At 39.2% G+C, this 25114-nt stretch overlaps 1 protein-coding gene and 1 long non-coding RNA gene across 4 annotated transcripts in view; one reads left to right on the forward strand and one right to left on the reverse strand.

Annotated features, from left to right (window-relative positions):
* LOC119476834 overlaps positions 1–23637 on the forward strand; it is a 34234-nt gene extending 10597 nt beyond the window's left edge. The window contains exons 2-5 of the long non-coding RNA XR_005204116.1: positions 18818–18871; positions 18980–19166; positions 22096–22239; positions 23096–23637. This is a non-coding gene — a long non-coding RNA (uncharacterized LOC119476834). The remainder of the gene's footprint in view (positions 1–18817; positions 18872–18979; positions 19167–22095; positions 22240–23095) is intronic.
* The window catches only part of LOC119476827 (1-phosphatidylinositol 4,5-bisphosphate phosphodiesterase beta-4-like), an 81918-nt gene continuing 66015 nt past the window's right edge, over positions 9212–25114 (reverse strand). For 2 of the 3 annotated variants that reach the window (XM_037750380.1, XM_037750382.1), the window contains exons 24-40: positions 24888–25012; positions 22838–22889; positions 22141–22243; positions 20866–21030; positions 18972–19176; positions 18031–18119; positions 17661–17817; positions 17514–17563; positions 16585–16650; positions 15961–16076; positions 15058–15133; positions 14757–14932; positions 14432–14533; positions 14251–14308; positions 13660–13746; positions 12919–12955; positions 9212–12183 (exon numbers count right to left, since the gene is read on the reverse strand). In XM_037750380.1, the coding sequence (XP_037606308.1) occupies positions 12107–12183; positions 12919–12955; positions 13660–13746; positions 14251–14308; positions 14432–14533; positions 14757–14932; positions 15058–15133; positions 15961–16076; positions 16585–16650; positions 17514–17563; positions 17661–17817; positions 18031–18119; positions 18972–19176; positions 20866–21030; positions 22141–22243; positions 22838–22889; positions 24888–25012 (1741 nt within the window). In that variant the 3' untranslated portion in view covers positions 9212–12106. The remainder of the gene's footprint in view (positions 12184–12918; positions 12956–13659; positions 13747–14250; positions 14309–14431; positions 14534–14756; positions 14933–15057; positions 15134–15960; positions 16077–16584; positions 16651–17513; positions 17564–17660; positions 17818–18030; positions 18120–18971; positions 19177–20865; positions 21031–22140; positions 22244–22837; positions 22890–24887; positions 25013–25114) is intronic. The other variant, XM_037750383.1, reaches the window with a different exon arrangement.

The following is a 25114-nucleotide window of genomic DNA, read 5'->3' on the forward strand; positions in this document are numbered from 1 at the left end:
CAGACCATCTAGAAATCAACACTGAGAGATAAAGAAACACATTAAAAATTGTAGCACAACAAAAGTAAATGCTGTATTAAATAATTCACAATTTATTATCACCCCTCCACCTCTGATGCGACCCCCTCCACCCACTCCTCCAAAAGGAGGGGCAATATGCTGCTGAACACATGAGCAGGGCAAGTTGCACATTGCGCTTCACTCCATCTGCAGTATCACACTGGCAGGTTGCTGCATGTATACGCACATATAGTTTAGTACAGTATAGTAAAGTACTTTGAATTGGTGCTGATTTTTCCAATTATTCAGTCGTAGTTAAACAGCTTTAGGTTCGTTTTTACTCTCTTGATAGCGTCCGGATGTAAAATGGCAACTTTTTGCAGGGATATATTGTCACCACTCTGTTGTTGTACAGTAACGAGAACATTAGAGCCAGACGCTGCTGGATGCTCTGATCACTTTGCAAGCAAGACATTTGATTTTTTGAAGGTCACCGAAGATCACAAGACACATTTTGGAGGTGATTTTTTTTTTTAGAAAAGCAACGTAACTGAGTGATCATCTTTTTAAGCATGACGCACTTTGGGTTTTCATTTGAGAATGCCAAACTCGAACGTTTGACGGAGCTGATGCTGTGGATGCTGGGCTCACTTACTGCTCACCTGGGTGATCTTTTAACACCTGAGGAAAAGTTTCTGATCTTGGAATCCGCCCTGAAGTCAACATCGGATTCTCCGCCAGCTCTTTTTAGCGTCCTTTTTTTTTAAACTCCGGGGAAGTAAATCGGCGCGAGAGTTTGTTGCTCCACACTGAGAAAGTGGTGTTGATAGTAGCTGCAGTTGGTGCAGTGAACACGAGAGAGGTTCAGCCTTGCACCTCCTCGTGGTTCTGGATTTACGCACGGGCACCACACTGTAAACAATTGCTGTTAATTAACAGCAGGATTTCAACAGTATTAACCTGTTATTGCTAAAAACAGTGCTTTACTGTTAATACAAAAGAAAAGCTGTTAAATTACGCTCATAGGTCGTTTTTTAACTGAACTATAATGCTTTCTTAAAAAACATCACTTTACTGCTGATCAACTGTCTAAAGTATCATCAGTAACAGTTTCATGCAGTATTTGTTTAATTCTGGGACCTGATCTGCACATGTGAGGCTTGTACATTGTACATGATTGTAAAATCAGTGAATTAGCTTTATTGTTCTTCACTCACATGTTGTTCTGGTTTGCATTCTGTGCTTGTAGCCAGATATAGACAGACATTTTGGGAAAAGTGTGAACAAGTCTATTATAGCCTTTTTCCTAACGAGTGCCTTTAATTGTATTTAGTGTGACTATTCCTATGTCTGTAACCTGCTAAATCTATTCATCTAGGGTAAAAAAATAATGTTTATTAAAATGTATGTAAAAAAATACAACCTAAATAGTGCATTAAAACAAATCAGTAAGATAATGTAAAAGAAAGGTGAAAAACAGCTATATAATGTACCTTTTAAACAGTAAATTAACTGTAAAATACTGTGAAATTAATAAAAAACAAACAGTTCAAACTGTATTTTTCATTAACAGTACAAAGCTGTAAATTTCAGCGACAGTATAATAATGTTAATTTTACAGTAACATAAAGGCAACCCTGCTGCCAGTTCTTTACTGTTATTTTACTGGGAAATTCTTAACAGTGTGGTGTTCGGTCCGGAGGGGTAGGGCTGAGGATGCTGGTTGGCAGACTGCATCTTTTCTGATAGTAGCTGTCGTAAAATCTGCCCACTTTGAAATCTAACATTTTTGATGTTTCTGACCCTGGTTCAGAAACCAATATTTATGGTAAAATAAGTTGCTTGTTCTGTTTTTGTATGTTTTTGTATTTTGACATAATATGCTATATGGTTCAACCACTAATGAATCATATTTACATCTATACTCTGTGAATAGTATTAACTTGAACCTATAGGTCCTGTGTTGTGTGTGTTGGGTTGTGTCTTGAATATTGTTGTGTTTTGTTGCTGTCGCTTTTGATGTTGTAGTCATTGTTGGTAAAGATTGTAATGTGATTATGTACTGAAATGTAGCCTAACAGTTCAGAGTGATTTAAGTGGACTCCAGGAAGAATAGCTTGGCTTCAGCCACGGCTAATGGAGATCCGAATAAAAGATAAAGATAAAGTTTTACTTTTATTGGCAAGAATTGGAGACAGTAAGATGCCCAGGGAGAGGAAAATAGATTTTTTAGCCTCACAGCTCTGTTTAAGAGGAAGGAGGTGATCATCCACGGCTTTAGGATACTTAGAGTTGGAAGAATGTTCGGAAATCCTTGGAGGGGGTTTAGGGGTCAGGACTTTGGAGAAGACCAGCTCCTGTGTAGAAGAAGAGGAGCCGTCATTCTCTCTTTCAAACTCCTCTATAGAGTCCATCGAAGGCAACCCACTCTGCTTTACCCAAGGCCGTTGCCAAGTACAATTTTGAACCAATAGACAATCTGCATGATTACACGTTTGGAGGTCCTCAAGTTTATTCACTAAACATCCAACTCTTCTCTCAAACTTGTCATTTGTGTCACCACAACATCCCAAACTAAGTCGCGGCTGCACATTTCCCTGAGCGCCTCCATCTCCATCAGCCTCACGGCCCTTCTTGGAGTTAGTGAACGCAAAAAAGCACTCCGTGTGGCCGAGAAACTTTGCCACCTCAACAGCCCAGTTGCCAACTTTATTCTGCCTGTCTATCTGAAGACCTATGCTGCTTTCCAAATCGCATACTTTTTCGTTTTACTTCAGTACGAACTGCAGCTGCCCTTATAAAGTAGGTACTGTTGCATGCAGTATGCATACAATTGGGACATACAACTTTATACTTCATCATAACATTGCACAAACTTTGACCCTCTTGCTCATATATTCACTGCTCAGAGGAATGCGACCGGCTGTGCGCTCCAATACTCATACTACCACACTATTTAGTATGCCAGAAAAGATTTGTATATGTCAAATGCAGTATTTTTTTCTGGCTATTCTGACCCACAATCCTCTGCACAGCAGATATATATGAGCAAAAGGGTCAAAGTTCAAGGTGCAATGTTATGACAAAGCAGGTTGTCCCAATTGTGTGCATACTGCATGCAACAGTATTATGTACTTTGTATGGGCAGCTGCAGTACGTACTAAAAGTAAAAAGAAAAAGTATGCGATTTGGAACGCAGCCCTAGCCTCTTGAAAGCTCTCACCAAAAACTCCACCACAGGGAAGTGACCTGTCACTGCGGCGTACATCAGCGTGCTGTTGCCCCAGACGTCCACAATCTCAGAGTCTGTATTGTTTCGGATCAGGATCTTCACAACATCCAGGCGTGACTGTGCGCGGTGAACCCGGTGCCGTCCTGACTGTTCACATTGGCCCCTCTCTGCAGCAGAAGCTCTACAAACTTCCACTGAGTCTGGCTGTCAGGCAGCAGGACAGAAGAGATGAGCGGGGGTCTGTGCGTCCTCTGATCTGGAGTCCACAATCTGCCCATCCAGCGCGTCCAGAACAAACCTTGTCAGGTGGACTTTATCCTTGGACATCGCCTCCAGGAGGATCTTAGTGCCTGTTTGCCCATCGCACTTCCCCTGAGCCTTGAGCATGGTTCTGAAACGGGGCCAAAGACCTATCGGAGATATGTCATCCTTCTATAATATGGAGCAGGTTTGGAAACCTCTCGCCCCAAACGAGTGATGACAAAACAAACCCATCACCTCTGTTATATAGTGAAGGGGGAAACCACGGAGTTGCCTGGCAACACAAACATAATGACAGTGCTTTGTTCCTCTTTGTCATGGAAATACGTTGCTTGTAATGACAATTAAGAGCTTCTGCGCTGGAGCCGGCTCCGTAATCGAGAATGGATCTGTGATATGAGTTTATCCTGCACTTGAGTATGATCAGACTGCACCATTGCGCACTCCCCCTGTTCTGTATACATCTGGCCTCCAGACACAGGACGACCCCACTCGAGACATTTTCAAATCAAGTACACATAGCCCTTAAGGCACCCCACTTTATCTTCTGTATTCAATTAAACATGTTAATCTCTTGGTCAAGTCAAGCAGGAGGATTATGTTCTGAAAGAAAAAACAACAACTAAATGACTCACAATTCTACTTTGAAGAAATACAAATGAGTCATGTGGTTATGTCCCATTTTACACTTGGATTTATTGGTACTATAAAACAGTATTGAAGGATCTGGATAACAATAGTATTTTCATTGCTTTAAGTTCAACAATACAATGTAAATCCCAAAACACGCACAGAATGGTTTGTTGATAAGCTACAGTTCAAGCTACAATAGAAAACAAAGAGGAGATACAGTATCAAACATAATAATCTTACACTACACATTATATATAATGTATATATATATATATGTATTTATGAAGCTATATAGCTTCATATAAATAACCCCTTAATTTGGCATTTTATTATTCATGAAATAATTTGACCATCCTAGCAGACATTGAGTGGCACATTTGAAAGTGATTTATTACAGTCCAGCGACAGACAGATTTTTTTCTTTATTTTTGTCAGAGCATTTGATTTATTGATTGCTGTTGGGATGTAATGAGCATTTAAACAAATAGAACAAAAATGTATCAGAAGTCTTGACTAACCCTACCTTTTAAACTACATACATTCCAGTATACGAGGATATCCCATCTACCCTTTACAGCAAAATAATACAGAAAAAAAAAATCTTTACCAAGGTCAGGAGTATAAAATGAGTTTTGCAGGTACTTGTGATTACTGAACATTATTTTCAAGGAAAAGTTTAGCACAGCAGATACACAATCTCATGGGTATTTCCTAGTAATTAAGACAAAATATATGACTGGGAAATCTGGCATAATCAAATTGAACATCTATTTATCTTGATTCCTTTATATTCTTGTGTGCGTGTGCTTGTGCTTGTGTCTCGGTCTCAGTCGCTCACACCACCGTGGCAGGTCTGCGGTCCATCTCCTCCTCCAACTTCACCATCTGCTGCATGTCCTTGGCCTTCGAGGAAACAGAAAACACAGTTAGACAAACATACAGAAACTACACCTGTAGCACTTGCAGAAGAGCCTCATTTTGTCTTTAGTCTCCAGTTTTGACGTGTAAGTTTGACCTTCAGGTATAAATTCTGAATGTTATATTCATCAGTTTATCAGTAAGAGATTATTTCCTATTTATATTAGGAATTTCCTTGCATAGTTTTGCAGGCAATGACGTGTAATGGTTGCCACTAAATGTCTGCAGTGGGACACTGTCACATACTATGAAAGCAGATGATTATGAGCTGGAGTGAAAGCACAGTGGGACAGGTTGGGAGCTGGCTGTTTTTGCTTAGTAATAGCTGGTGAGTCATGGTGATAAATGACTCAAGCTGCTCGTTGGCACTGCTGACACCCTGAGAGCTGCAGACTACAAATGTGGGAATGGGATTTCACAATACAAAGAAAAATGACTCACTCTCTTTCTTTTTTTACATCTTGCAATCTCTTCAAAAGCAGACTTGTCGTGTACTATTTCCCTGCTTTAGTCAGTGGTGATTCACTTCAAGAATGCTCATTATAGTACACATTTAAATAGTAGGAAAATGCAGATTTTAACAGGCCTAGCAGAAAACTGAGGCGATGAAAAAAGGAGTAACATAACTGAGAGGTACAGTAGAAGGGAAAGAGATGGAAGGAAACATGATCACTGACAGAGACGTGGTATCAGAGGTAGAGTTGAGTGAGATGGAGATGCCTACCTTGAACCTGAACGTTTCTACTCTTTGTGGTGTACACTTAATAAATGATGATAATAGAAAATGGCGTACTCGGTGAAGGAGACCCACTCCCTATGTGTAGATATGAAGGGCTCAATCTAAGCTAACGAAATACAACAATTCTTATGTTCAGGTGATTATACACTCATAAAAACATAGTTATGAATATTATATTGCATATCTGCCAATACTTGCCCCTGAATTCTAAACACTGGTCCTTAAATCACAAAGAGTATACCTTTTCTGTACCGTAAAATGCCTGGTTTCCTTCTAGACCAGTGACATCTTTTTCTTTGGAGTGGGAATGTTTACTTTAAAAATAAATTAAACTGCTGCAGTAAGAAAAGACATCCAAAAAGTTGTATGATATTAATCCATTATTTATTTAAATAGGAGAATCCCCAGTATCATTTTAGCTAAACATTTTTAAAAGTAAATTGTACACAACTTACCCTCCTCCTATTATGCTGTTTTCATTTCCTTTTTTGTAATACTATACTATGACTTTTTTATGACTTTTTTCGACATACTATACTATGAGGTTTTATTTTTTTTTTACTATTTTTTGATATACTACAATATGACTCTTTTGATTTTTTTTATATACTATACTATTACTTTTTGGTATTTTTTCAAGATACTATACTATGAATTTTTTTTTTCCGACATACTTAACATTGACTTTTTGCATTTTTTTTTTTTCCATTTTAGAATATGACTTTTTTTTTTTCGCCATACTATACTATGACTTTTTTTCAATATACTATACTATGAGTTTTTAAAAACCTTTCCAGCCCCAGCCAGCCATACAAACGCAAAAGTCTGTCACTGAGTGAGTAGGCCTTTCCCATTTTCCAGTTTGCACCAGCTCGATTCCTTTCCTCGACTCCTCTTCTCGCGTCATAGTCCGCGGAGGAACACCGGTGTATCCTCGCTCATGGCTCCTCCGGCAAGCCTCTTCGCTCCTCGAAATGCATTTTAGGAATTGGGATGTCCTTCAAGATGGAGCGATGAGATCGGTTTCCGGGTCACGAGGAACAAGGAGACGAGGAGGCTCAAAATCGGGAAATGAGATGCAGGAAGTGAGTGACTGAATGATAAAGTTACACGATTGGTCGGCCGAGTGTTGGAGTATCCTCATTGGCCGTTGCTCTTTCAAAATAAAAAGGCGGGGAACAGTCCTTTGCTTGTTTTCAGGGGGGCGTGTCAGCAGTTCAATGTAACATTACACACTATTGTTGTTATGCATGTGCTATTGTTTATGTTCGTTAGAGTTACTTACTTACTACGTTGCTTCGTATTGTGTTACCGTGCATTCAAACGAAGCGCAAAGCAAATTTTCGCCATCTCCACCAGCCTCCTCTGTAACTTACTCATCTCTACCCTGTAGTTTACCGACCTTATCGACATTCTCTACACCACTGTCTGCTGCAATACATTAAGAAAGACCTACTGAATTTAACATTTTAGACATGACCACTCAAAAGTCTTTTGTGTAAAAATGTAGCCACAAATTCCCAAACTGACCATACACGGTCCAGCCATATACTCGGTTTTGACCGAGTCTTATTTCAACATACTATATTATGCCTTTTTTTAAATACTATACTAAACCTTTTTGATTTTTTTTCGACATACTATATTATTGCTGTTTATCAACATACTACACTATAAACTTTTTTTTGACATACTATACTATGACCATTTGGCCTTTTTTTCAACATACTAAACTACTGCTTTTTAATTTTTTTCGACATACTATACTATGACTTTTTAGCATTTTTTTTCGACATACTATACTGACTTTCTAGCATTTTTTTTCAACATTTTTTGACTTTTTTCAACATATTATTCTATGGCTTTTTAAATTTTTTTTTAATATACTATACTATGACTTTTTTTGTATTTGTTTCGACATACTATGACTTAGCATTTTTTTTCGACATACTGTGCTATGACTTTTTTTTATTTTTTCGACATACCATACTGTGGCTTTTTTTAAAATTGTTTTAACATACTATACTATGACTTTTTGGAATTGTTTTTTCGACGTATTATACTATGGCTTTTTTCCAACATACTATACTATGACCTTTTTGAATTTTTTCTGACATACTATACTATGTTGTTGTTTTTTACATTCTATTCTATGGCTTTTAAAAAAATCTTTTGACATACTATACTATGACTTTTTTGAATTTTTTTCGACAAACTATACTATGAAATTTTTTTATTTGTTCAACACACTACATTATGACTTTTTTTCAACATACTATACCATGGCCTTTTAATTTTTTTTTTACATAGTATGACTTTTTTCGACATACTATACTATGACTTTTTTGTCTTTTTTTCAACATACTATACTGTGACTTTTTTTCAACAAACTATACTCTGACTTTTTAGCATTTTTTTTACATGATATACTTTGACTTTTTGTTTTTTTCAACATACTTTACTATGACTTTTTTTTGACATACTATACAATGACTTTTATTTTTTCGATATACTATACTATGACTTTCTAAAAGAAATGTCGACATGCTATACTATGACTTTTTTTCATGACATTTTTCGACATGCTATGATCTTTTTTCATGAAATCTTTTTACATACTATACTATGACCTTTTTTTAATGAAATTTGTCAATATACTATACTGTGACTTTTTTCATGACATTTTTCAACATGCTATACTATGACTATTTTTTTCCGACTTACTATATTATGACTTTTGCATTTTTTTCAACATACTATGCTATGACTTTTTATCATTTTTTTGGACATACTATACTATGACTTTTTAGCATTTTTTTGACATACTATACTATGGCCTTTTTTTTGGACATACTATTCTATGGCTTTTTAATAATTATTTTTGACATTCTACAATATGACTTTTTTTTCGACATACTATATTATGACTATTTTTATTTTTTTTCCGACATACTATGCTATAGCCTTTTTTTCGACAAACTATGCTATGGCTTTTTAATTTTTTTTGACATAGTATACTATGGCTCTTTTTTTCGACAAACTATACTATGACTTTTTTTAATTTTTTCAACATACTACATTATGACTTTTTTCAACATACTATACCATGGCCTTTTACATTTTTTTTAACATACTATGACTTTTTATCATTTTTTGGACATACTACACTATGACTTTTTTGCTTTTTTTTAACTTACTAGAATATTCCTTTTTTCATTGTTTGGACATACTATACTTTCACCTCTTTTACAACGTTTTTTATGATTTTTTCCCCATACTTTACTATTACTTTTTTTGATTAAAAAAGTGTATCTCTTGGTTCCTCCCATAAAGTAAATACATGGACAAGTCAAACAGGAGGATCGTGTTCTGAAAAAAACAAAAGAACCCACAATTGCACTTTTAAGAAACGCAAATGAGCCATGTCGTTATGTCCCATTTTACACCTGGATTTATTGGTACACATACTATAAAACAGTATTAAAGGAGCTGGATAACAACAGTATTTTCATTGCTTTAAGTTCAACAATACAATATAAATACAAAAACACGCACAGAATGGTTTGTTGACAAGCTACAGTTCAAATAGAAAACAAAGAGGAGATACAGTAGAAACTGAGGAAATCAAATCGGTGACTTGCTCTGCAAAAATAATCGGCTTTTTTGACAAACTAGAGAGCCAAAGGTTACATGTAATCACACAACAGAAACATTCAACTAGTGCAAAAAAGCCTCTAACAAACATAATAATCTTAAACTACACATATCTAATATATATAATATATATATATATTCATTTATTTATATATATCTTCATATAAATAACCCCTTATTTTGGCATTTTATCATTCATAAAATAATTTTACCATCCTAACAGACATTGAGTGGCACATTTGAAAGCGATGGAATTAAAAGCACTTTTTACTCGTTTATCTCTGCACTAGATATGTGGTGAGAGCTTTATACTGTGTTGTGTGGTGCAGTAAGGGTAGACTGGGAAAACGGAGATAAAAAGAACAAACAAGAAAACCCAGTGGTTGATAAATGTCTTTCCCCAACATCCAACAGATCCACTCTATCCCCTGAGCCCTTGTATGACAGAACACAATTGGTCAAAAAGTAAATTAAACTACATACATTCCAGTATATACAAGAAAATCCCGTCTACCCTTTACGTGTGTTACAGCAGAATAATACAGAAAAAAATTAACAAGGCCAAAATTCCTCGGGGTGCTTTTATCCCCATGTTTTTTTGTTTTTTTTATCATCATCATTATGACTTTTGGTTGATTTTTGTTAGTGGTATGCCATGCAATGTGAACGCCTGGCATGATCATATGTGCACAAATACTACAGTACCCACAGGATTACTTCATACAGTAATAGTACTTCACGTCACATTTCTTTCTCGTCAGTGGCATTTTGTTACTATAGGGCTGTGGATAATAATGCTTCCTCAAGCCATTTGTAGTCCCATAAGAGGGAACCTGTGAGAGGGAACCTGTGAGACGGAACCTGTGAGAGGGAACCTGTTTGGGACACAGAGGGGTACAGGCCTTGTCTGAAATCCCTGGTGTGGAAAGTGTGCGGCAACCATGTCACAGGCTTTGTTACAAATTAGTCATAATTATTCAGTCTGATATCCCCTGACTGAAGGCGAGCAGGGAAACGATGAGGATTACAAGCTGAGGTTGCTAACGTGCAGTCAAGAAGCTATTAAGGGAGCACTTCACTTCAACAACGCCTTTAATGAGTGGGATACTGACTAGACGGGCTGGCTTTGACTTCTGTCTGCCAAAGTTCTTTTTCCGATGGTGATGGTCTGGTCAATTAACACAATGTATTAATGTGCTGCCAAGAATGGATTCACTGTGTTACCAGTGTATTACAGATTTGGCACAATTTCACTAGAATTTCAACTGCAAAACTCCTTAATGCAAAGTCCCATTTAATCCATCTTAACCTTTCACTTACTGGTAGATGTCCCCTTTTATTATATCATCGTATTTTCAGTTAGGTGTTGTAACGACTCATATTGCTGCCTTGGTTTTGTAGCGATCAACAATTTTATCACCACATTAAAGGCTAAAAAGGCAACCACATTTACTTATTTTGGTCACCGTCCTGATTTATTTTCTGTATTTTGTACACCTTAAGCTTTGAGGGAATCATGTGTTTGTTTGTTTTTTGCATAGTATACATGATTTTGAACCCCAAATTAGGAGTATAAAATGAGTTTTGCAGGTGTAAACTTGTAACGATTGAGCACAATTGTAAAAAAAATGACTATCACGTTGTTTTCAAGTAAAGGTTTAGCACAGCAGTTACACAATCTCTTGGGTATTTCCTAGAAATTAAAACAAAAATTTGACCGGGAAATCGTACATCATCAAAGTGAACATCTATTCATTGTGATCCCTTTATAGTCTTCTGACTCAGCAAGATAATAAGCCTTTTTACAGTCGGCTGTAACATTGTTGAACACAAAAAAAGTCAAGTTATACATCTTTGTGAAGTCACACAACTTGCATTGTTGGTATAGGTGACACAGGGGGTTTGCCACTCCTTCATACAGTGTTTTCTTTTTTTTTTTAAATACATTCTTACTGAAATTACAGAACCTACAGTAGTGCACTGCTACATTTCCATATTGTTATGATGGCCTATCACATACAAAGTGCTCAGGACAGGACTGGTGTGTAGCATACAGTGTATTTCACAAAGTTTATTCGTTTGTGCTGAAATGACATTAAATCTTATACATATTCTTCTCCCCTCTTCCACGCTGTTTCTGGAGCGGTTTAATCGGGTACCCATTTTTTAAAGAGAGAAATTAACAAAAAGTCAAAAAGGGAATGGATATCCACCTCCCGTGAGTGAATGTGTTTGTGCGTGTGTTGTGTGTGTGTGTGTGTCCACCAATAGCTGCAGCTTGTGTTGCCCATAGGATGCAGAGAACATTGAAGGTGATACAAAATTTAGATCTACGTACAGTGGAGAAGGGGATACGTTTGATTCTGTGTTGCTTTGTCTCCGAGGTAACATTTCCTCTCTCGAAAAGTGGTTAAACCCCCTGTCAAACAGTGATAAGCACCAGTGGCTCAGTGGTATAAAGTTAGTGGGTGGGGTTAAGGGTGCAGAAACTGAGTGGTGGGGGGGGGCTACTGTGTGTTTGTGTGTGAACATGACAGAAAAGTACAGAGACGGTGATGTAGGCAGGGTTAATGTCTCTAGGTTGTAGAGGGCTATCGCGGTGGAGTGTTTCTGCACCTGCATGTGTGTGTGTATGAGCGTACTTGTGTGTGTGTGCTTGTGTCTCGGTCTCAGTCGCTCACACCACCGTGGCAGGTCTGCGGTCCATCTCCTCCTCCAACTTCACCATCTGCTGCATGTCCTTGGCCTTCGAGGAAACAGAAAAAACAGTTAGACAAACACACAGGAACTACACCTGTAGCACTTGCAGAAGAGCCTCATTTTGTCTTTAGTCTCCAGTTTTGACGTGTAAGTTTGACCTTCAGGTATAAATTCTGAATGTTATATTCATCAGTTTATCAGTAAGAGATTATTTCCTATTTATATTAGGAATTTCCTTGCATAGTTTTGCAGGTAGTGACGTGTAATGGTTGCCACTAAATGTCTGCAGTGGGACACTGCCACATACTATGAAAGCAGATGATTATGAGCTGGAGTGAAAGCACAGTGGGACAGGTTGGGAGCTGGCTGTTTTTGCTTAGTAATAGCTGGTGAGTCATGGTGATAAATGACTCAAGCTGCTCGTTGGCACTGCTGACACCCTGAGAGCTGCAGACTACAAATGTGGGAATGGGATTTCACAATACAAAGAAAAATGACTCTCTTTCTTTTTTTACATCTTGCAATCTTTTCAAAGGCAGACCTGTCGTGTACTATTTCCCTGCTTTAGTCAGTGGTGATTCACTTCAAGAATGCTCATTATAGTACACATTTAAATAGTAGGAAAATGCAGATTTTAACAGGCCTAGCAGAAAACTGAGGCGATGAAAAAAGGAGTAACATAACTGAGAGGTACAGTAGAAGGGAAAGAGATGGAAGGAGACATGATCACTGACAGAGACGTGGTATCAGAGGTAGAGTTGAGTGAGATGGAGATGCCTACCTTGAACCTGTTTGTTTGCATGGTGTGATTTCAAAAGCTGTGCCGGAAGAAGCAAATCATATTAAAAACAAATGGATATGAGCATACATGTAAGACATGTACAGGTAATGGAGTGTGGAATATGGCAAAATAAAATGGAAGAGATGGAGATATGAGACCTTCATATGCAATGTGAACTATACTTTTTATGGAGTTTCTACTATTTGTAGTGAACACTTAATACACATAGGGCAGAGAGATTCAGTCCCCGAATAAATACTTCAATCCAAAGCTAAGTTACTGTATGAAGAAACATTGTACGCTGAGTCTCTGATTCTTTAATATGGACTTTGTGTTTATTCGTTGGGACCGACATTGTTGTTTGTCTGTAGAGTCTCCTGAGGCAATTCTGATGTCAGCTATGTGGAACACTTCCTGCAAAAATAATTAAGGTTTACATCCCATGTGACAGAAACTGCAGCCATTATCTAGAGAAGAAATCAGCCATTGAACTGCACTAGTCCCCAGTTTGGAGTTTCATTTACACTTAAAAAGCCAGTGGAGCACAAAGGACCATAAACTGAGCGATGTTCTGGTTTATGCAGGAAGTGGGTCCAATAAATGTGCTGTGCTTGGACATTTTTAGCAGCTGAGATGGAGAACGTCAGTAGTACATGGCAGTTGTCTTTAGCAAGTCCTTCTAAAATCTACAGTTTAATAGCAGGTCAATTTTGCCTGTAAGGTTCCTTTATTTTATCATACCTGCTCATTGAACTTCTCCAGTTTGTCCAACTGTTCTCTCTGGTTTTTCTGTAGCTGCTCCATCTCCTTCTGATGCTTCATGGCCAGCTGCAGACACACAAGGGACCAAATATTATGACCATTCACTTACTGTTTAGTACTATAAATAAGTAATAACTTGTATCAAGCCCCGACTAATAGTCAAAGATCGCTGAAAGCAACGGTTTGCTTTGATGTAAGCCTGGGTGTTTCTACATGAGCTAAATAGCAAACACAGTGTTAATTAATTGTGCAACATCAAAATCAAAAAGGTTTGGGAATTTTTGTCACCGTGATAAATAATGCTTGGATTATTGTCTAGACTGCATTTTTATATGCTTAATATCTAGGAGCAGAAGAGATTATACCTTTTCTCTAACAGTGAAATGCCTGATTTTGCTTCTAGACCAGTGACATATTTTTCTTTAGAAAGTGGGAATGTTTCCTTATATTTATACTGTTAAATTAAATTGAACTGAATTTGTATGGTATTAATCCATTATGCATTTAAAAAGGAGAATCCTTGGTATATTTAAGCTAAATATTTTAAAAAGTAAATTGTACACAACCTACCCTTTTCCTCTCATCTAGGAACTTCTTGGTGTTGCTGCTGTTTAACTCTCGCACTCTCCTAAATAGCACAAAGAGCAAGACCATGGTGTTAAAAGTGGCGCGACACAATCACAACAGCCAAGTCAACTTACTGCTGAATGATTACATGATACTAGATGGATACAGTCTATGTGTGACCCACCTCTCTCTCTCTGCTTTGTTTTTGATGGACTTGTCCTGGCTGATGGCTTTACTGTTTTCCATAGACATCTTGGCCTGGTTGGCACGCATCTCTTTGCTCGACCTGAAATTGTGAAAGAGGCCACATGTACTGTAAGAAACAACCTGCATTTACAGCAACCGTATTACTCGTAGCTTGATGTGACAGTTAGGCGATTGGGGGCTTCGGTTTAGCAATTCACAAGGTTGCTGCCCCTTCTGGATCTGGTCACCTACAGTAAATGGGTGTATACTGTACACATGCATCTGAATATGTGTGTATGGATGTGTGTGTTTGAGCCTCTCACCGTTCATGGATGAGTTTGAGCTGCATGGTCTGCTGCTCCTGGACAGTGGTCAGGAGTTTCTTGAGGTGTTCGCACTGCTGTGTGACGTGGCTGTCCTTCATCTCCTGCTCCTCGCTGCTATGACTACTGATCAACTCTGACCACTCTTTAGTGTGCTGTGCCGTGATGTCCTTTACCTGCAAATGCACACAGACGTTACATGTACACACCTCAGTCAATTATCCACAGCTGAGGCACTGGTCATCCTCAGCTAAAAACTTGTAAGGGATGCTGATTTTTGTGGTAAGAAGTTTTGTGTTACCTTAACTTTGTGATCAGCGATTTGTGTTTGGATCTTATCCTCTGTCTCCTTCTTCAGCTCTTGGCAGTTGTTTTCCCTGTGAGGAAACCACAACAATATAACAGTTTAAGACCATGCAAGTCAAATTCAATGGTATGTAAGTCATAGCATAGTACATCGAAAAAAAGTCATAGTATACTATGTCAAACACAGAGTCAGACAAAGGTATAGTATAGTCTGTCGGAAAAAAGTCATACTATAGTATTGTCGGAAAAAGTCATAAAGTCACAGCATAGTATGTAATAAAGTTGTATTATAATTACATAATAATAATAATACATTTTTGACCATAAACAAGGAGGTTTCTCCATGTTGCCAAAGTTACTACTTTAAACACAGTTAACACTGGCTCTGTCACTGAAGATGGAAACTGACTGGTATCCCTGAACCTGAATTAGCATATACAGCAAACCTGGGCAATGCAATGATTTTAATACATGCTTGATACTGTTCATCTTTTTTTGTTTTGTTTAACATGTTTGTTTCTATGGGCTGCACGGTGGTGCAGTGGTTAGCACTGGCGCAGGTTCGAATCCAACTTGGGGCCCTTCTGTCTGGAGTTTGCATGTTCTCTCTGTTAGCGTGGGTTTTCTCCTGGTACTCCGGCTTCCCCCCACAGTCCAAAAACATGCAGATTATGTTAATTGTTGACACTAAATTGCCCATAGGTGTGAATGTGAGTGTGAAGTCTGAGTCTATGAGTCTGTCTCTATGTGTCAGCCCTGCGATAGGCTGGCGACCTGTCCAGGGTGCCCCGCCTTCGCTCAATGTCAGCTGGGATCGGCTCCAGCCCCTCCGCGACCCCTAACGGGATAAGCGGTTGCAGATGATGGATGGATGTTTGTTTCTCTTTTTTTCAATTACCCTCTTTTCTTGATGGCTTTCTCTAGTAGTTTCTCCAGGGTCATCTTCTCCTTATCATGCTGAGACACCAGCTTGTCCACCTGGGTGCAGTGGGCTTTCTGCATTGTATTTTGATCCTATTGAAAAAATACAACATGCATCACACATTTATTAATACTGGGGAATGCAGTTGTGAGCTATGTTCTATGAGCAGATACGAGAATTAAGTCTAAAAACAGATATCATAGCAAAAACAGGCAGCTGCAATACGAAACTGTGATTTATTATTTTAAAAACACTGATATGTTGTTGTTGTCTACATCGAGTAATGAGCCTGCAGCTCTCTTTATTCAGTCAACAGGTCTCAATGGTAAGCTCTAGACAAAGGAAAAGCAACATTAACAAGTCTAATTTCTTACAAATAACTATTATATGGCCACATTTACGTGTTTGTAATGGACAGATTGTGTGTTTCTCTCTGTGTGTGTGTGTGTGTGTGTGTGTGTGTTGAATACAGAGATGAAGCAGTGGTCAGTGGAAGATGAAAGGTGGAGCGGCCCCCCTCGCTGTCTGTCTGTCCCTCTGACGACTGTCCACAATAAGCAGCAGACCAACAGACAGGTCGGCACTAAAACAATCACTCACCTTCGACTGTTTCTTCTTTAAAGTGTTGAGCTCCTTCTGTTGCTTTTTAAGCAATTTAAGGTACGTCTGCAGTGGGAGAAAAAGTATATTATTCATTGATCTTGTGCAGGTCATGTTGATTATAGCCTTTAAGCATAATAGCTGGGCATAAGCATTTTCTAGTAGCATGTATGTAGTACAGTATGCACAGTTATTTTATGAGGTAATTATGAGATCATTAGTGGTACAAAAGGGTGATTACAGTCGTTTAGTTTTACCAAGAGAAAAACAAAGTATTTACAAAATAATTGCATATACCAGTAAGTTGTACAAAAAGTAGAAGTGCAGTATTACTTTCTTGTTAATACTTCTATTTAGCTGTATGTATGTAATAATGCCTAATTTTAGTATTCAGTGATTATAACACTATCATGGTATATCCGTCACATTACACTTCCGTGCTTCGAATATTCACACCGTTTACTTTTTACCTCTATTGACCCCTGTGCGACATGTATGTGATTTCAGTTTCGGTGTCGGAGTTGATATTTATTACCTGCATCAGAAATGTGGCATCACGTAATGTTTCAGGGCGGAGTATGGGGAAATTTTGTCAGACGGAAACATAATGTGACCATACCTTTCGTTGTACAATTTCATGAGTACCTTACACCAATACCATCATTTAGTAATAACTCTAATAAATACTAAATCACCTCACCTACTTTGTAAATATTCATAGTTTACTTGGTAACTTACTTGATGAAACCTGATAAAAGCATACCTTCTTAGTACTTACTTAAATATCAATAATAAAAAACAATGACCTTCTGAACTAACAATTACTGCATTATGATGTATTCTGTAACTCTTCCACATTTATGATGTCTTCCAGACTGAGCTGTAGGAGCGCTGTAAGTGTGTTAAGAGTAAGGAGATGAGTTACCAACCTTCATTAGTTTTAAGTCTTCAATGCTGACATTAGGCAAGAGTACAGTATCTGAAGCAGCAGAGAAAAGTGAAGTTTAACTCCGTGTCCACACAGTGTACGTACAGTATGTATATGTTTGAAAATGTATATGTTAATATATATATACCCTTCTTGGTTTCTGCGCTGTTATTTTGGGCGGAGTTGGAGGTCTGGGCCATGTCTGAGCTGGCCTGCGGTGTCACATTGGCCTTCACAGTGTCTCCTTTACCCTTTCCCTTCTTGTCGTTCTTTGAGCTTCCACTGGGAACGTCTGCTATGTCGTTCTGCAAAGGGAAATGACTCATTTAGATGGTAAGGGACTGGTTTTTTTTTTATTGTATGGATGTAGGTATATCTGAGTACGGAGTTAAAAGCTTAGCTATGTGAGTTAACACTGGTTGTACCCAGTCAATCAGGTGCAAAACCAGTATGGAGCCCAGCATTTTCTATTAACTCAAACTGAAGCTTCAGATGTGTGTGTTTGTTGTCGTGTGTACCGTGTCAATCCCCAATGCCTTCATCTGGTCTGCTCTTTTTTCTGCTATGGTCAAGAACTTCTTTGGGTCCGATAGGGCATCCACAATGGCTGAAAGATACAAAATGATTTGTTAGTGTAGTCTAGGGAAAATAAGATATTGATAAATTGGTAGGTTGAAGAATTGGTCTTTGCTATGTGTATAAATAGCCCTTATGATGCACTCCAAACTACATGTATTTAAAGCTTACTGAAATTAAGATTAATAATTAAGAAAGAAATTTCTTTTGTGTATGGTAACCAAAATTTTATTTTGCAATAAGAGAGGCAGTGTTAGATTTAAAAAGTGGGTTAGATGTAATGTCACTCCGTTCACACAGATCCACAGAACTATCACTAAAGCTCTTGCATGATGAACTACAGTATACTAGTCAAGACTGGGCCTGGGGTAGGATATAACGTTTTTAAATAACACTGCTTCTTAAGGAAAGGATTTCTATTTTTGAGCTCAGTACAGTGCTGTGTGCACGGCAGGGAAGTGATTCTGGCAGCAGATCTTATAGAAGAAAGCTAATGGTTACAGTAATGGTTCCTCAGCGCAAGCCCCTTGGCTTTATTTAATGACATCTCCAATTGTCCTGCTCATTTGTATGCTTCTGCCTGTTTTAAACTGTCTATTACTGCAGATTCACTGTCATCATCATTTGCGCCATGCCATTACTCTGAATGTTCAAACCAACCCAAGGCACAGAGTAAGTGAGCGGGAGAGAGATTTGCCTTGCTCTCCTTTTTTTCTCTCCTCCCTACAGGCTACGGAAGCAACTTTATTATCAGCCATGAATAAAACAGAGCAGTAAAACAAAGTAAGTCGGTATGAAACAAACTTGTAATTCTGCTTTTACACAAGCAATATACATAAAGCTGTGTAATTATTGTATGTGTGTGTGTTCCTGTTCTCCTCACCTCCGAAGCCGTCGGGCACGTAGGTCTTGAGGATGATTTGGCAGAAGATGGTGGGCAACGACAGGGGCTTGTTGCCCTCGTTCCTCAGCGAGATGTGACGGTAGCCAGCCTGCAGGCCGTCCAGAGGCAGGATGCGCTGGCCAATCAGCTTGTTGTTGTCGTCGTAGACGGCGATGCGCAGTACTGCCAGATCTGGTAAGATCACCTAGGAGGTAGGGATGGAGGGTGGGAGGGAGAAGGAGCCAGAATAAAGGGGGGGAAAAAGATGGGTTGAGGAACAGGGGAGGTAAAGGGGTGTGAGGACAGAAAGCGAGACAGAAAATAAAAGTCACAGTTAGGAGTCGGTTGTCAGCCCTGTGGAACTGTGGGTAGTCTACTTAACTCATTCTGGTGTGAAAATAGGTAAATAAACTACAGTATTTCACAGCCTTTGCAGTAAAATGGTCTCTTTTTTTAAGCTAAAGCAGAAACTGCATCATTAAAGGGTGAAGGTCAAGGATGAAACTGTAGGGGACACTATCAGGGGGACGGTCACGGTGTGATAAAGGAAAAAGGCATGATAGTGCAGCGACACACAGCATATCTGACTACTGACAGGGCCATCTCCACAGCTAGTACACATACAGGGAGTGGAGTAAATCTTGTATATATATGTATGCGTGTGTGTAACTTGTGTCTGTGGATGAGCTTGTGTGCACACCCTTGAAAAAAAAAAAAAAAGAGAGCGAGAGTCTGAACTGGCCTTGTGTGTGGAGATAAGTGAACGGAGAGAAGAGGATGATTAATACCTAGACGAAGAGGAAGGTAAGAGATAAGACCGAAGAATACTCACTAGAGATGAATGGGTGGAAGCGCCCGCTTGTGTGTATGCTTACGCGAACGTAGCCTTGCTGATGTACTGCAGGTGTGTATTGTTCGCTCCGAGTCATCTTGACAGTGCTGCGTATGCATGCATGCATGCATGCAAAAGGTGTGGCGGTATTTGAGGGCATTTGTGTCTGTATGTGTGGATGTGAGAAACGAGTCTTGCCAGCAGCTCTGCGTGTGATGCCCCTCTGATAGCACTGTGTAAGTTTATGCGTGTGTGTGTGAGCAGAGCAGCACTGCGGCAGGCTGTGATTGATGGTGTGTGTTAGGAAGCTGGAGTCACAGTCATGGCTGAGAGACTCCTCATTCTGCTGAGAGCAGCACTATTACACACACACACATTTCTCTCTTTTGCTCTCTATATCTCCAATCTCTCTCTCCTTTATTCTCCCTTTTTTCTCTTCCTCCATCACTAATTGTTTGTTTCTCTGTTTGTTAATGCTGTCCCTTTCTTCATGCTGTCCTTTGATTTTTTCCCCCTTTCTTCCTCTCTGCAAACCAAAACACAGGCAAACTAGATGCCTTGTTCTTCCTCCTCTTGTCCCCCTCTCCGTTTTGATTTGTGATACTTTTGCAAATGACCACATTTTCAAGAGTATCCCAAATCACTCCCTCAGGTTATCTTTCTTTTTCCCCTCCACTGTTATTTTCTAGATTTTCAATCACCATTCTATTAGTCATTATTTTCTCTGTCTTTCCTTCCTCCTCTCTCATCATTGTTCTTGCTAGTACTGCCATCTTTTATTCGTCTTTTCCCCCCATCCTTCCCTCTTTCTTTCCCTGAGTAGCTTCCATCGTCATTGAGACCTTTCTTCCAATACAAATCATGTCTGTCCTCCATCCCTCTCCTTTTCCTCCTCCTGCTGCTCAAATACCACCGCTTTCATCACAATGCAGACTGCATTCAAATAAATGCAGCACATTTGTTTTACCTCACTGTATCCGTTATCTCCACCTCCTCTGCTCCCTCCCTCCTTCGCCTCGCCTCGCCTCACCCAAAAACCCCTTTTCCTGCCCTTCTCGCTACCTTTCTGAAGACGAAGGGCTCTTCGTTGTAGGCTGGGTTCAGTCCGTTGTTCATCACCATACGCGTGCGGAACTCTTTCCGGATGGTGTCCGTCGGCAGCCCGTACATGTCGACCTCAACATACGTGCCGATTTTCTTGTCTGACAGGAACTGTCCAGAGAACACCTGAAGTAAAAGGGGGGGGCAGCATTAGGACTATTTCTGAAGCCGTAGATTTCACAGGAATAATATTTAAGAAGTAATTATTCACTGTGATTGGATCTTGATACAGTAAGTATGAGGTACAAGCAAGCACTATCTACTAAAGTACCCACAATTGAAGTAAAGATACGTGTAATAAGACAACAGTTCTGTCTACCTGGAGTAGCATACAACACACCATGTTGTGAGAAAACCAAGCCTGGTACTAACCGTTGTATAAATACTAGGACTGTCAAAGTTAACCTGATAATAACATGTTAACGCAAATTTGGTTTAACACCACTAATTTCTTAAACGCATTATTTTAACTTGCGAATTTTAGGTTGTAGCGAGCTGAGTTTTAAAGCTAGAATGAAGATGTGTGAGTAGCATCATATGAGAAAAACCTAAGGAATCCACTGGTACCAACCATGCCATGCTAGCTTGTTGCGAAGGCGGTTAAATAATGCTCCAAACTTAGCTAAATTTTGGCAAGGAAAAACTGGCATGACCATTTTCAGAGGGGTCCCTTGACCTCTGACCTCAAGATATGTGAATGAAAATGGGTTCTATGGGTACCCACGAGTCTCCCCTTTACAGACATGCCCACTTTATGATAATCACATGCAGTTTGGGGCAAGTCATAGTCAAGTCAGCACACTGACACACTGACAGCTGTTGTTGCCTGTTGGGCTGCAGTTTGCCATGTTATGATTTGAGCATATTTTTTATGCTAAATGTAGTACATGTGAGGGTTTCTGGATAATATTTATCATTGCTTTGTGTTAATTGATTTCCAATAATAAATATATACATACATTTGCATAAAGCAGCATATCTGTCCACTCCCATGTTGATAAGAGTATTAAATACTTCCCTCCCTTTTAGGTACAATGTCAATTTTGAACAGATAAAAAATTGTGTGGTTAATTTGCGATTAATCCCAATTCAATATTTTAATCGATTGACTTCCCTAATAAATATGAGTACATTTATTTTTTATGGATAATAGTTTTATGCTAAAATACTGTAATTTCTTTTTATTAACAGGATTTAACAGTTTTCCTGCATGATTGAAGTGTCAGATGACCTGACCTGTACGCTGCAGGTTGCAGCGATGACTCCATCCACCGGCGTCTCTGAAAAAGGGTCAAACATCCTGTCTGACCGCCGCATGAAGTCAGGCTTCAGCAGGTATCTGATGCACACACACAGAAGATGAATATAAGGACACAACAAAAATCAATTTACCTTTTATATCAAATGTGGGAACACTCATGTTATGAAATACATAATCCTAATAATAAAATACAATGCTTCTAAAATATCTTTAGAATCAATTAAACTCTAAAACAATCTATCGAGAATAAAGATGTACAGCATGAGAAGGGAAGGCTTTGTGTGTAGGAGTGTGTGTGTTAACCCGGGGCCTAGCAGAGTGGTATTAGTAATGATGGGTGTCTGCAAAAGCCCTGATCTTCCCACATATGAGATTTCCAGCATTAGCAGTAAAATCTCTGCCCTCAGGGACAGTATTAGAGCCGAGGGACAGAGACAGCGATGGAGAAAGGAAGAGATAGATGACTGCAGAGAGCCTCAGAGGCGGGTTAAGAGGAGCCCGCTTCCCCAAAGCACTCATTGGCTCTTGCGGCAGACAGTAGCTACGGTCGCCGCTGGCAACCACTAATGAGATGTGACAAGCTTTAATTGATGAGCTTTGGAGAGGGGAGGAGGAGGGAGTGATGGGATGGATGGAAATGAGCTAAAGACAGGAGTGAGGAGCCGTTCTCACCCGCAGGAGCCGTTGTACTCATACTTTCCCTGGTTCAACTGCATGGCCAGATCTGAGAGAGAGAGAATGAGAGAAGTGTTAATGACCGGAGACACATATCAGGCTCTCACATTACTCACACAAACACCACATCTTAAAATAATCAACATTTCAGTTCATTAGCATCGTCTTCTGTGGAGCTTTTTGTATTTTTTTTTTTACATTTTTCTGACATCTCTCTCCTTTTCTCCCCTCTAACTGTTTCTCCCTCCATCACAGAAGCTCCACCTTTTGTGTGACCCCCCCTCCAGGCTCACACATGCTCCACTCCCAGCAGGCCATATGGTCCGACCATTTTTGCTTCTGGCCATGGAGCAGCAGCTGTTTTCCAACAGGCATCACTCACTGTATAGGTGTGTATGTGGCAGTTTACGAAAATGTGTGTGTAACAGAGAGTGAAAAACAGATGAAGTTGGTGAGTGGACTAGGAGGTGTGTGTGCACGCACGCTCAGGTTCATGCATGCATAACCTGATGCTGCAAGACAATAAATGGCCCAGTGAGATGCAGGATTTATTTTTATGTCACAAATATGGTGAAAATGTTTGCCTGATCTTGTTTATAGTGGACATAATTCTATAAAACAAGCAATGTGGCCAGAAATAGTACTATGGTTTCCCAAAACATTTGCTTAAAGCTGGAGTTGGTAACTTTGAGCAAATATGAAAAAAAAGTTGTTTTTATAAAACGGTAACTATATCCTGACAGTAGTGCATGAGACAGGTAATCTGTGAAAAAAGTCATGTTCCTCTGCCTCCTCCTATTGCTCCTAATGGCATCTTCAAGATTTCACAGACCGGAGGAAAACAACCAATCAGAGCCAAGCAGTCTCTAACACAGCAACCACTGCTCGCTAAACTGGCGAACTCTGATCAAACTATCAAACTAGTCAGCGTTGATCATATATGAAACAATATTCTGTTACTGTAATGCCTATTTCTAACCTCATATTTTTTCAGAGTAGTGTACTCTTTAGCTGTAACATGTTTGCTCCAGCCGGGTTCTCAACATGGCGGCCGGGTTACAAACTTTCTTATTTTACAGCCAAACAGTACACTACAAGATGATTCTGAAAACATTTCATATTTGATCAGCGCTGCCTACTTTGACTGTTTGATCAGAGTTTGCCAGTGACTGAAAGCTGCTCAGAGACTGCTTGGCTCTAGCTCGGCTGTGATTTGCTGTTTCTGTTCAGGCACGGTAGAAACTTGCAAATGCCATTAGGAGCACTAGGAGGAGGCAGAGGAACATTCATTTTTTTCCACAGATTACCTGTCTCATGCACTACGGTCAGGATATAGTGACATTCTACATAAATAATACATTTAGCTATTTAATTATAAAGTTAGCAACTGCAGCTTTACAGACTCAAATCAACACTTTTCTTTAAAAGTTCACACAAATCAAACCAAATCATAGATCTCGATGTGTGCAGTTTTCATTGGAACTATTTTTGTTAACCCATGAAAAACTGGAAAATCAATGGATTATCCAGGGGAGGTGGGACATTGTTTTGGAATTACTGGAGTTACATGTTGCTGTCAAGTATTTTGTATCCATTGTATTGGTATAGTGGTAGAAGTTTCAGGTGCAGATATCTGAAAACCTTCAAATAAAAGCTATCAACATGACTAGATAATACTAGCAGTAAGGGAGATAATGTGTTTTTTGTAATTGATTGAACTGTACATTTTAAACTAACATTTAATTAATCCAAACTGGATCTTCATTAAGTCCAAATGTCCTTCTTGTTCTTGTTATTTTTGGCATTTGTATATTTGGATGTGTGCATGTGATTGGTGGAGTAAGGGTTGTTAATTAGTGGGTCCATGTTCATCCTGACAACACATGCAGAAGATGCTTTCAGTGTGACGTCTGAATATGTGAGGTTAGAAGTTCACTGCATGCTGCAATTTCCTTGATCAGAGGGTTAATTGAGTGCTTGCATTTGTGCTTGTAATATGTATCTGCTGTGTGTGAGGTCAGAGGTCCCATGTTGTGTGCTGTGGTACCTGGGGTCTGGAAGTTGAGTGAGACCATCTGGCAGCCTGCGTTCCAGAAGATCTGAGGCATGTAATTACTGGAGTCCACCCGGCCTCCTTTGGGGTAGATACGGCTCATCTGACGCTTGTTGTAGCTGCACTGACGCTCAGGAAAAATAAAAAAAGAGAGGGAGAGCATGTGTGTTGCAGCACATGTGTGGGTATGCATGTGAGTGCTTGTGCGTGTGTGCGTCAAA

The sequence above is a fragment of the Sebastes umbrosus genome, chromosome 18, assembly GCF_015220745.1.
Source record: "Sebastes umbrosus isolate fSebUmb1 chromosome 18, fSebUmb1.pri, whole genome shotgun sequence".
Classification (NCBI taxonomy): domain Eukaryota; kingdom Metazoa; phylum Chordata; class Actinopteri; order Perciformes; family Sebastidae; genus Sebastes; species Sebastes umbrosus.